At 47.6% G+C, this 13,157-nt stretch overlaps 1 protein-coding gene across 7 annotated transcripts in view; it reads right to left on the minus strand.

The window, feature by feature from the left end:
- The window catches only part of epha8 (eph receptor A8), a 411,677-nt gene extending 402,644 nt beyond the window's left edge, over positions 1-9,033 (minus strand). For 2 of the 7 annotated variants that reach the window (XM_070549064.1, XM_070549063.1), the window contains exon 1: positions 8,736-9,027. In XM_070549064.1, coding sequence (XP_070405165.1) covers positions 8,736-8,823 — 88 coding nt within the window. In that variant the 5' untranslated portion in view covers positions 8,824-9,027. Of the gene's footprint in view, positions 1-8,735 lie in introns of all 7 variants that reach the window. The other 5 variants (XM_070549066.1, XM_070549068.1, XM_070549067.1 and 2 more) reach the window with 4 other exon arrangements.
- Between the last annotated feature and the right edge of the window lie 4,124 nt (positions 9,034-13,157).

Here is a 13,157-nt window from a genome sequence, read left to right on the forward strand (position 1 = left end):
ATCAGATGGCAGGGGAAGATGCCGCGTAGACCAGGGAGCCCTCCCTGGAGGGCTAAGCCCAGCCAGCCATTCCTCCCCATCCCCGCATATTTCTCTCCTCCTGCTCCCTCACATCATCACACAAACATACACATAGGACCTTGGGGGGTGGGCAAGTCAGGGAGTGCGGGTATGGACCCCATTTCCGCATTCCTGTGGCAACCTACCCCCCAATTTTATTTGCAGCTTATACACTTCCACTGACGACATTCCACACAAACACACACTTAGGGCCTTGGGAGTGAGCACATTCAACGGCATTTGGCAGGGGGATATCTCAGCCTCCTCCCGGGTGCCGGTGCCCACTTCCAATTTTAAACCGCACTTAGACACTGATGGCTGAGGGTGTAAGTGGGGTGGTGTGGTGGCACCAGCTGACATAGGCCGGATGATGCCCGCACTGCCCACTCACCACAGCCATGGAATACACCTCATGATCACACAACACTATATTGGAGCAAGCGGAGGGAGACTAGGGGTCTGGCCGTCTGGTTGGGGTCTGGGGTGGTGGGTTGCTGTGCTCAGCGTTGGGCGGGGGACCCTGCTCATCAGCACCCCAGCAGAAAGGGTCAAACTCTGGTTACCGGTGATGGTTGTACCCAATGTGCAGCAGTACCAGGACCAGAGTGAATAGGGTGTGTATGGGGAGCATGAGTGGGTGTCCGGCGTGCATTTTTGTAAGTCTTGGGTTGTATGTGCATGTGTGAGCATGAGGGAGGGAGTGTGTGACTGTGTTTGTGTATGACTGTATATGTCAGGTGGGGCCTTTGACTCCTCCCCTCTCCTGGAACCTCTCTTGATGATATAGATCTTTGTCCCCCCTCCCCCTGCCACACCTGGTGTGAGGGGGTGTGCCATGGTCTGCCTGAGTGTTCGTGGCAACCGGGTCTGGGGGGTTAAGATTTTGGCATCTGCCTGATAGATCCCGGTGGCTGCCTGGTGGGGTCTGGGTCCCTGGGCTCTGCTGGGTCCCCAGCGGGGGTGGTCACCCCTGGGTCCCGGGTCACTGGGTCCCGGGTCACTGCGTCCCGGGTCGCTGGGTCCCGGGCTCGGCCGGCTAGGGTGCGGGAGGCTGCGGGCGGGCCTGCGGGCTTGCTGCTGATGTCTCCAGGGACTCTGCCGGCTGCTGGTTGTGGCCCCCCGGGGCGATCCTCTGCGCCTCTCGAGGGGGTGGGGTGGGGGGGGGGGGGGGGCCTTCCTGGTTGCAGTCTCCTTGGGGTTCCTGTGTTCTGGGGCAGCACCTGGATCTCTGGGACTTGGAGCTCCCCCCGTCTCATGTGCATCTTTGGGGGGCGGATCTGTGGTCCCTCACACTCTCTGTTGGACGCTCCTATAGAGGAACCGTACATAAACAAGCACGTGTACACACACAGTTGCTCACATGGTGCTCTCATAAGTATGGGCTTGGGCATGTTAAACACAGGTCTTAAGACTATGGTGGGCACTTAATGCACTGTGATTTATTATCGTGATTCTTCAGTTAAGCAATGTTGATTATACATTTCTTCATCAAGTTGACGCAGTGATAGCTAGATCTTGTTGTATTGTTGTTGTGTCCCTTTTTTTTTGTCTTTTTCTGCAGGTCTCGAAGCAGACTGTTGTTCATTGTTTATTTTGGTGGAACACCCCCCCCCCCTCTCCCCACCTTTTCCTTTCTCTTTCACCTCTGTCTCCGTGTCTGGTCGGAATTACAAAGCATTCAACAACAATAACAATAAAGTTTTAAGTATCAGGCGTGACATTAAAAGCAAACGCTTTGATGCTCCACCTGAGAGTAAATCTGTAAGGCTTGTTACCAGCATTCAGACATCAATTCTGTTTGCTTCACAGCCAGACAGGACACGGTAAAAAAATAAATAAATAAATAAAAAAGAAGATGCCGCGTAGACCTGGCAGACCCAAATGCATAGTGAGGGTCTGCTGGGAACGCCTGGCAGAAGAACCTGTCAAGACGGTCTTCAACTCCCACCTCCGGCAGAGCTTTGACCGCGTCCCGAGAGCAGAGGGGGACATTGACTCCGAGTGGGCCTTGTTCCACTCTGCAATTGTTGAGGCAGCTACTTCTAGCTGTGGTCGCAAGGTGGCCGGTGCCAGTCGTGGTGGCAACCCCCGTACCCGCTGGTGGACACCAGAGTTTCGGGGAGCCGTCAGGATGAAGAAGGAGGCCTACAGGGCGTGGCTGGTCTGTGGGTCTCCGGAGGCAGCAGACAAGTACCGGATAGCCAAGCGGGGTGCAGCAGTGGCAGTTGCCGAGGCAAAATCTCGGGCGTGGGAGGAGTTTGGTGAGGCCATGGAGAAAGACTATCGATCGGCTCCAAAGAGGTTCTGGCAAACTGTCCGGCGCCTCAGGAGAGGAAGGCAGCAACTCGCTCACACTGTTTACAGTGGGGATGGGGAGCTGCTGATGTCAACTGGGGCTATCGTCAGACAGTGGAAGGAATACTTTGAGGAGCTCCTCAATCCCACCAATGCGCATTCCGAGGAGGAACCAGAGCTGGGAGGCCTGGGGATGGACTGTCCGATCTCGGGGGCGGAAGTTGCTGAGGTAGTCAAACAACTATACAGCGGCGGAGCCCCGGGGGTGGATGAGGTTCATCCTGGGTATCTCAAGGCTATGGATGTTGTAGGGCTGTCGTGGTTGACACGTCTCTGCAACATTGCGTGGTCATCGGGGGCAGTTCCTAGGGAGTGGCAGACTGGGGTGGTGGTCCCCATCTTTAAGAAGGGTGACCTGAGGGTGTGTTCCAACTATAGGGGGATCACACTCCTCAGCCTCCCTGGAAAGGTCTACTACAAGGTACTGGAGAGGAGGGTCCGACCGATAGTTGAATCTCAGATTGAGGAGGAGCAATGTGGTTTCCGTCCTGGCCGTGGAACTGTGGACCAGCTCTATACCCTTGCAAGGGTGATGGAGGGGGCATGGGAGTTTGCCCAACCAATCCACATGTGCTTTGTGGATTTGGAGAAGGCTTATGACCGTGTCTCCAGGGGCACCCTGTGGGGGACGCTCCAGGAGTATGGGGTGGGCGGCTTTCTGTTAAGGGCCATTCAGTCCCTTTACCAGAGGAGCGTGAGTTTGGTCCGCATAGCCGGTAGTAAGTCGGACCTGTTCCCAGTGAGGGTTGGACTCCGCCAGGGCTGCCCTTTGTCACCGGTTCTGTTCATCACTTTTATGGACAGAATTTCTAGACGCAGCCGTGGTGTGGAGTGTGTCGAGTTTGGTGGCAGGAGAATCTCGTCTCTGCTTTTTGCGGATGATGTGGTCCTCCTAGCTTCATCCAGCTCTGACCTTCAGCTCTTGCTGGGTAGGTTCGCGGCCGAGTATGAAGCGGCTGGGATGAGGATCAGCACCTCCAAATCTAAGACCATGGTTCTCGACCGGAAAAGGGTGGCTTGCCAACTCCGGGTCGGGGGAAAGGTCCTACGTCAAGTGGAGGAGTTTAAGTATTTTGGGGTCTTGTTCACGAGTGAGGGTAGGAGGGATCGGGAGATCGACAGGCGGATTGGTTCGGCGTCTGCAGTGATGCGGACGCTGAGCCGATCTGTCGCGGTGAAGAGGGAGCTGAGCCAGAAAGCCAGGCTCTCGGTTTACCGGTCAATCTACGTCCCAAACCTCACCTATGGTCATGAGCTTTGGGTAATGACCGAAAGAACGGGATTGCGGATACAAGCGGCCGAAATGAGTTTCCTCCGTAGGGTGGCCGGGCTCAGCCTTAGAGATAGGGTGAGGAGCTCGGACATTCGGGAGGGACTCGGAGTAGAACCGCTGCTCCTCCGGATCAAAAGGAGTCAGTTGAGGTGGTTTGGGCATCTGGATGCCTCCTGGACGCCTCCCTGGGGAGGTGTTTCGGGCATGTCCTGCTGGCAGGAGGCCCCCGGGTCGACCCAGGACACGTTGGAGAGGTTACATCTCCAACCCTGGAGTGGACGGTCTGGAGCTCCCTAGGTGGGATGCTGCCCCCGCGACCCAGACCCGGATAAGCGGAGGAAGACGACGACGACTCTCTGTTAATAAAATACATTTTATTTACACTCCCCCTTTCTCCGCACCAGTTATTAAGTTACCCCTCCACCACAACTGACTAACATCCAAGGCTTTGTAACAGGCTTTAATACTTCTTTACACATTCCTTTCAAATGCATTTTTCCTCTGACCAATATCCTTAAGCGTGTTGTTGCCGGAAGTGCTCGCGGATCCGATACCAGGTCCGTCGGGTTCAGGTTGTTTGACGTACAACAATAGTAATTTGGCGTGCCCTAGTAGTTATATCTGGTTAGTGCATTTGAAAACTTACATGCAAAAATGCACGGCACCAAAATCAAAATTCACCTGCTGCCACAGTTTACTGCTATTTTAGGAAACAGTACATTTGCAGACAGAAATGTCTACACTGACAAAAGTTCCTGTTTCGGTTCTAGGAAAACACAAATGCTTTAATTTCCAGTCCTTTCCTAGAGACACAGAACTTGAATGTGAAAAAATTTGAGTAATAGCGCTAGAAGATGAGGCCATAGCTTACACTATTCTGAAGCTGCTGGAATTAGGCTACATGGTTTGTTGACAGTTTTTTAGCGTATTTGCCTGGAAACTGCAGCACAAAGAGGGTACTTCTGAATGAATGGGATTTAGACTTCACTCTTCACTAAATGAAGGTGGAATCTGTTTCAATTCAAATATTTCCAAACCAATCCCACACATGATTGAACCATGGCTACGTGGAGTTAATAATATAGCTTGTGCATGCTACTTTAAAATCCAAGGTTCAGAGAGAAACAGTTCAGTAAAGAAAGTCTGGACCCAGTTTGGCGTTTGACCCGACTGGGAAGCAAACAGCTTGCAGAGGTTCTTCACAAAGGTAAGTTGGATCATCTTAAAGCATCTCAGTTCTCTCAGATATCACCACGAGTTCACAGACCTCATACCCCTGTTTTCCGTAACACAGTTTATCCCACAGAGCATCCTGATATTCCTGCGTAAAGCACCCCAGGCTGCCCTGGGAACGACTGCTGCTGTCTGAATTCTGTTTACACTGACAGTGATGTAAACGCTTTTAAAATGGAGCTTGCATATTAAAGTTATTATTAACATTTATCACTTTTTACCCCCTGGTGGGACTACGTCTCTCTGCTGGCCTTGCAACATCTTGGGATTGCCCCGGAGGAGCTGGCCCAAGTGGACGGAGAGAGAGTCTGGGTCTCTTGGCTTAGGCTGCTGCCTGATGGATGGATGGATGGATGGATGGATGGATCGAGGGAGGGAGGGAGGGAGGGAGGGAGGGAGGGAGGGAGGGATGGATGGATGGATGGAGAACATTGTAACAGCCAGTTCTGGCAGTGGTGGAAACCGGTTTACCAGCTTTTACCACGTTTACCTACCAACAGTCTAGCTCGTCTCATTAGTGATTTAAATTAAAAACATTTTTTCAGTCAATCTTTCTCTTTCCTATTTATTTCATAGGAAGAAAAAAATATGCAGCTCTCAGCAGTGTGATCCCTTTTAAGATCCTTGTTCTGTTTCACGAACTTCCACATTATTTGTTCAAATGTTCAAGTGAAGCCAGAAACCTTCTGCTATTGTCCCAACCTCTGGGTTCTCCTTTCCCCAGTTGTTTCCAGGGGCGGGGTTAGGGCTGGCTACCCGGGCTCAGGCCCCTGATGTTTTCTGAAAAGAGCCAAATCTAATTTTGACTTTTGAAGAGTAGAAAAAACCCCACTGAGAAGAGCCACGCAGTACCAAAGTCCACCAGAGAGGGCGCAGCTGCACAGTGTAGCCAGGCTGCTGGAGTCTTCCCAGAAGAGCTTCAGCAGCCTGCACGTTGTGCTGAGAGACAGGCTTGGGGAGGCTGACACATGGATGTTAGGAAGGGTTTTATTTTTGTTTTTTGGACTAAGAGAACAACAAAAGATTGTAGCAAAAGCTGGGATGATTCAGGTTTGTGCATCTTATTTAAACCGTGTCAGTAAAGTTGTGCTGGAAAGAAAAGGTCTGATAGCAGAATAATGGTGTGTAGATCTCACGGGAATAATCCACACAAGCTGGGAGGATTATTAAAATGAAGCGAATGAAGAACACAGAGGCGGATGCTCTCTGGATTACGAGTAAAGTAGAAGTACAGTTAGTACATGACATTAATCCAATAAAATGAATAAGTTACTTCATTTTGTAAATGTAATTGATTCATTTAATCATTCAATTGAATCTAATTGTTTTCATACCCTCTCATTACAAGCTAAAGAGCAGCTGTCACTGAAACATGTGTCTATTGACAAAAGTAAATCTAAAAGCACCGCATTGCTTTCAAACGGCGGTTCAGCAGGAATAGAAAAGGAAGTGGGGCGTCTGCACCTGCTGACAGGTGTTTAAGCCTCTGCTCATTTTCTGGGATTATTTGATTTGTTTTTCAACCACAATTCAAAAGCACAGTTTTATTTCCTGGCTGGAGAACAGTTACTGTCCCCAGCTGATCACCACTCGGATGCACACGAGCACCAAAGGCCTTCTATGCAATAACTTAGTTGTAATAATTCTACTTTCAGATGCCAGCTGTGTTTATGCTGCTTTATTTATCCTGTGATTTTTACTTTTTCTTTACTCCAGAGTAAGTATTAGGATCAGGACCTTTGTGGTTTCATGGTGCCGGCAGCACTTCCTGTTGTTGAACAATGGCAGCAGAGCTTTCTACTTCAATTCACTTATTTTTCATTTGTTTTATTTGGACTTCCCAATAATTTCAGTGACTTCTGTGGATTTTGTCTTGTCGTTAATGGAAGGATATGAATAAATGTGAGGATTACTGCATAAACATGGCTCACATCCTAATGTAAAGTTCCAGAGAGGATCTGTGTTCACAGTACTGTGTGCAAGCTAGCAATAAACTGGTTATACCGTTGTGTCGGTTCATTGGTGTAATCTAGTGCTTTTTGTCTGCTTTAGATGGACAAAGTTGAAATGTTTCATTTAAAAGTAGAAAATTACTCATCTGGGCTAATCCCCGGATCCTTTTCAATCCTAAAGCCTCTGGTTGGTTCTCCAGCAGCAGAGGAGCGAGCGTGGTAAGAATCGTCCACCTACAGCGTGGGTCTGTTCCTCGGAGCAGCCCACATCAGAAGGGACGCTGCGGATGGTCCCTGCTGGACTTGACTGTGAGAATACGGGAATGCTGCGTCTGTTCAGGTAAAAGACTCGGAAAATCTCATGTCTACTCCGACTGTGTAAGATTTTGTTTTTCATTAAAATACTCTTTTTTCCACTAAATGAGCTGGATTGCATTTAGAGATAATTTTTTTTCTTATTTTTCACCACAAAATTTTATTTTTTTTTTCTAAAATTTACCAGATTTTTTTTTCAGGTGTCAGGAAACAAAAAAATAGTAAACAGTAGGTAAATGGTAACAAACACGTATAAAAATACTAATCAGTGCTTGTATTTAGTAAAGTTTTTCTCTGCGTAGTGTTACTGGTTCTCTGTGAACATCCAATCACATCGCTTGTTCGTCTGCATGAAGGAACAAAGAGAAACGGACACTAAAAATAAAAATAAATGTAAAAGCAAGTCAACTACAACAAGAATGCTTATAAATAAAATGTACCTATTTTATAATCTCTAGTCTGTCCACTTTTAAAAATTTGAGCTGATTATTTTACAATTTATTTCCTTTTAATTATTCACCTAATGGTGAACATTTTATATAAAATATTTAAAATTCTTTATAACGCGTTTGCGCTATAAAATTGATAGATTTGAATAGTAAGCCAATCCAGATGAATAAACTAGCACCGAGTTATCTGAAGGGGCTTTGCGAAGCTCCAGCATCACCGCCGTAACCTTCTGGTCTGGTCTGGTTTAACTGGATGTACAGAAATGGAGCTCTGAGACAACATGGAGCAAAAATCACCGCTCGGACCCAGAGCCATGCCGCCTCCTGCTGTCTGAACTCTGACCCCAGCAGCTTCAGGATTTCACCTCCAACACAAGAACAAAACAAACACATCCCAATATTTAGGTTTCCTTCATGGTTTTATTCCCTGAACCTTGACAGCCACCTCTGAGCTAACACACACACACACACACACACGCACAAACAAACAAACCAACACACACACACACACACACAAACAAACAAACCAACACACACACACACACACACACACACACACAGCGGCGGGCTGGTGTCCAAACCTACATCTGCCTGTTTCTGTCTCCTCTGATCCTGGATAGTCTGAAAGTGCAGCTGCAGATAAACAACCTCAGATGACTTCTAGGACAGGGACCACAGACTCACTTCACTGCTGAACATGTCAGCGCCCGCCGGGACGCAACCCGGGCCATCGTGCACGAAGCGCTGAGCGTAGCCTGAAGCACTCCTCAGCATGTTCAAAAATATGAATGTTTAGTTTAACATCAAAGAGTAACGTTGCATACCCAAAATGTGAGACCAACATCTTTAGAATTCATTATCAAACACACACACACACACACACACACACACACACAGCTGAAGTTATTCAAGGCAAACTTTGATGCCATGCTCCAGACTCAAACACACCTTGGCTGAAGTGTGTGCGTGCGTGCGTGCGTGCGTGCGTGCGTGTGTGTGTGTGAAGCTGCTCCCGGTCATGTATGAAGGTAAGCCTTCCTCGCTCCTACAAGAGGACGTGCATCATCGGAACCGATCACACATACACTCCGGTCCTACCTTCATTGTTGCTGGTTGCCGTGGCGCCCACAGCCTGGAGTGTAATAGTCCACAGCAGCATCACAGCCAGCCCCGGATCTGAAGCCATGGTTGTTTCCCCGTCAGTCTCCTTCTGCCTCTCTCCCCCGCTCTCCTATCCGCCTCTCACTCTCTTCCCTCTGCTCCTTCTTCTTCCTGTCCTCCTTGTGTCCCAGGGATAAAGAGAGAGCTGCTGAATGTAGAGTGTGTGTGTGTGTGTGTGTGTGTGTCAGAGAGAGAGAAAGAGAGAGCTGCAAGCTCATTGGACTTGGAGTCACAGCCTACCTCTGCTGCTAACTTCAGTCTGCCAGCATCCATGTGCGCTCACACACACACACACACTCACACACACACACACACACACACACACACACACACACACACACACACACACACACACACACACACACACACACACACACACACACACACACACACACACACACACACACACACACACACACACACACACACACACACACACACACACACACACACACACACACTTCTCACCTGCCCAGTGGCAAGTATCGGACTGATGTGAAAATGGCTTTATGTCCACAAGACACAACGATCAGCTATTGATCTGATGTTACATTTAGATGCTCAGGTGTGGCAGGCAGGCAGTGTGTGTGTGTGTGTGTGTGTGTGTGTGTGTGTGTGTGTGTGTGTGTGTGTGTGTGTGTGTGTGTGTGTGTGTGTGTGTGTGTGTGTGTGTGTGTGTGTGTGTGTGTGTGTGTGTGTGTGTGTGTGTGTGATCTATTTATTTATTGAGTAGAAGATAACACACACCAGGTCAAAGAACCCATCCTGATGAACATTTGTCCTGGACAGCAACTATGAATCTCATTGGAATCCATTACTGACACAAAACTTTTAATAAATAACATAATAATATAGTATTAGGCCTATATTAGCTTGACCGTCTCACCACACCCATGCGTGAAGTACTTTATGCACACTTTATCTGAGGGGGTGGTGACACTCTCCTACATGCAGGACATACAGACGAAGCATGCAGGCATCTGTACAACGTGATTTTTCTAATAATAGGTTTTTAGGTTGTATAGCCTATGTTGCATTCACAACGTGTGTGTGTGTGCTTATCTCAAGTCTTCACTAAAGTATTCAGTCATGAATGTTTTTGGGTAGACAAGTTCAGTTGACCAGATTCAACAGAGGCAAACAAAATGAGGCCAACCTAAATGACACCAACATTCCTACACTTTCCAGTGGGCCATCAGCGGTGCTCTGCACTGATAATGACTACATCTACAAATGAAAGGCAGCTACTTGTCAGTGATCGAGTTGTGATTTTCAAACCAATGAGCCGTTCGGCTAACGTCTGGTAAATGATAAATGACCCGCACTTGCATAGCTCCTCTTCAAGGTTGGTTTATGCTTGACGCGTCCGCGAGGTCCGCACGGCTCCGCGCGGAAAAGTAGCGTCATTTTGCGTCATTTTAACAACCATGCCCCTCCACCGCGCCTCCGCACGGCCCAGAATTTCCGCAACGCGCACCTTGGAAAATTTCTAACCACGCGGACGGACGGACGTGGAAAAACATGGCAGACCGGCAAGAACTAGTACGGCAGAGGTTGGTAAATACAGACATTTGTATGATTCAGCTCTCAGAGATCACCGTGATCAACATGTTGTGAATAATTCTTGGAGAGAAATAGCTCGCACTGTCGGAAAAGACGAGGATGCTGTTAAAAATGCTGGAATGCCATGTTGTAAACAGTAATTTCTACTTCTACTATGGTGTAGTGTTGGATGTATGCCGTAGAGCTCCATGCTGCCCCCTACAGTTTGGGAGAATATTGGCTCACCGCAGAGACGAGCCGCACGAACCATAAACGCTGTGAGTTGTGAAGCTTGTTCCATCCGCGAGCCGCATCACCGCGCGGAAAGTGAATGCGTCAAGCATAAACCAAGCTTCACACTACAGTGGATCATTCATCCATTCACACACTGATGGTGATGAGCTACGATGTAGCCACAGCTGCCCTGGGGCGTGATGACAGAGGCGAGGTAGAGCTGAGGGGGTGAGGAAATACTAGTAGTTCTACTATTAAAACATGTGAAAGTGTTACAAGAGGAGATAAATGCATGAATAAACATTTAAAATTCATGTTTGGACACCAACCTTCACAGTTTGGAGACTCAGGCTGTGTGGTGAGGACGCACAGTTCTAGTAACACCTGTGCGCCCAAGGCCGGTTCTGACACGATGGACATTATGGGATGCTTAAGGATTCCAGTTGGATGATAGTGGGATTATTTAGGAGGACTGGAATGAACAAACTGATTTCAGTGGTGAAGGGTTAAATGAGGGAGTGAACCCACTACCAAGGATGAACTCTGCTAGCTTTAAAAATCAGCTGCTCTAAATAAGCATGAAGGTCAGAGAGGAGCTCTAGGATGGACATGGATAAAGGAACTGTAATGTAGAGGTAAAGTAGGGCAGGGCCAACGTTAGCAGCTGTCATACGGTCCATCTGAAATGATGCGACAGAGCAGTCTCATGTTGGAGGTTTGTCATGAAAATGCTGAGAAACCTCACATACTGATGTGATGGCATCTAAATAATTTTTTGTCAAAATAAAGAATGGAGATCTTCTCTTCGTACGGTAAAGCATCTTGCATCACTTCCTGTTTTCAGTGTCACACTCCATGTAGCTGTTCGGTGTTTGTGGCTTGCTAAAATTGATCTGATTTCTCTTTACTCTGACAATTCTGAGTTATTGTAGCACATACGCTCAATAATAACACACATTTTCTGTTGTTCCACCTAGCTTTTAGGGAATCATTTGAGTTTGCACGCAGTTTATTTGGTGTTGAACAGTTTGCTCGTCCAGTTAGCTTAGCCTCAGCACGGCTATGGCTACTTCTGTCTCTGCTTCTCCGTCTCCTATCTCTTGCTCTCTGTGTCAGATGTTTAGTTACTCCTCTGCCTCCTTTAGTGATAATGGTACGTGTAATAAATGTAGCATTTTTGTAGCTTTGGAGGCGAGGGTGTCGGAATTGGAGTCCCGGCTCCGCGCTGTTGAAAAACCTGTGAACAGCCGTAGTTACTTAGCTAGCGTGGGGCTAACTAGCTCAGAACAACCCCGTAGCGGTCCTCCAGCAGAACCCGAGCAGCTGGGACCTCAGGCCGGCTGGGTGATGGTACGCAGGAAGCATAGAACCCAGCCCGTGGGCCACCACCAACCCGTCCACGTTTCTAACAGATTTTCCCCGCTCAGTGACGCACCCACTGACAAGCCGACTCTGATCATTGGCAGCTCCATAGTCAGAAACGTGGCATTAGAGACTCCAGCAACCACAGTTAAATGTTTACCTGGGGCCAGAGCGGGCGACATTAAATCTTATCTGAAACTGCTGGCTAAGGATTAGCGTAAATACAGTAATATTGTTATTCACGCTGGCAGTAACGACACCCGGTTACGCCAATCGGAGGTCACTAAAATTAATGTTGCTTCGGTGTGTAAGTTTGCCAAAACAATGTCGGACTCCGTCATTTTCTCTGGCCCCCTGCCTGATCGGACCAGTGACGACATGTTTAGCTGCATGCTGTCCTTCAACCGCTGGCTGTCTAGGTGGTGTCCTGAAAACAACGTGGGTTACATTGATAATTGGAAAACTTTTTGGGGAAAACCTGGTCTGATGCGGAGAGACGGCATCCATCCCTCTTTGGATGGTGCAGCTCTTCTTTCTAGGAATATGGCCAGTTTTATTAGTCCTCCATGACAACCCAGGGTCCAGACCAGGAAGCAGAGTCGTAGTTTAACCCACCCCTCTGCAGCTTCTGTACTGTTACCCACCCACTACCCCATAGAGACAGTGTCCTGCCCACGGCCAAAACCACACAGATTAAATATCAGGCTTAATAAAGCAAATCATGGAAATCTCATAAATATTAGAACAAATTCAACTGAGCAGAAAACTAGAAAAATTAAATGTGGGCTGTTGAACATTAGGTGTTATGCTCCACACTAGATCAACTCCAAATGGATACTCAGGGGCAACTCTTGATTTTGCTTTTCATCAACTTTTATTTTTCAACTCAGATTTGTTGGTTTCAAGTTGATCAATGCATGATTTCATCAGGTTGATAACCTTCAAAGCACAGAAACAAAGGTTAGCATCAATATTTTGTAAATAAATAATTTTTAAATAAAAATAAATGAATGAACATTTCAGATGAATTAACCATTTTAAATTAAATGAAATAATTAACTGTGAAGTGCTTCAAATGAATTAATAAAACTCCCTTAATGAATTAAGTTAAATCAAGGAATCAATCAGTAAAGGGAATGTCTTAACTGAGTATTTCATCAAGAACCACATCAAGTAACAAAATTAATAAATCAACTGCCTTCAAGCTTGTTAATGTACGCT

This window comes from Nothobranchius furzeri, chromosome 3, assembly GCF_043380555.1.
Source record: "Nothobranchius furzeri strain GRZ-AD chromosome 3, NfurGRZ-RIMD1, whole genome shotgun sequence".
In the NCBI taxonomy this organism is placed as follows: domain Eukaryota; kingdom Metazoa; phylum Chordata; class Actinopteri; order Cyprinodontiformes; family Nothobranchiidae; genus Nothobranchius; species Nothobranchius furzeri.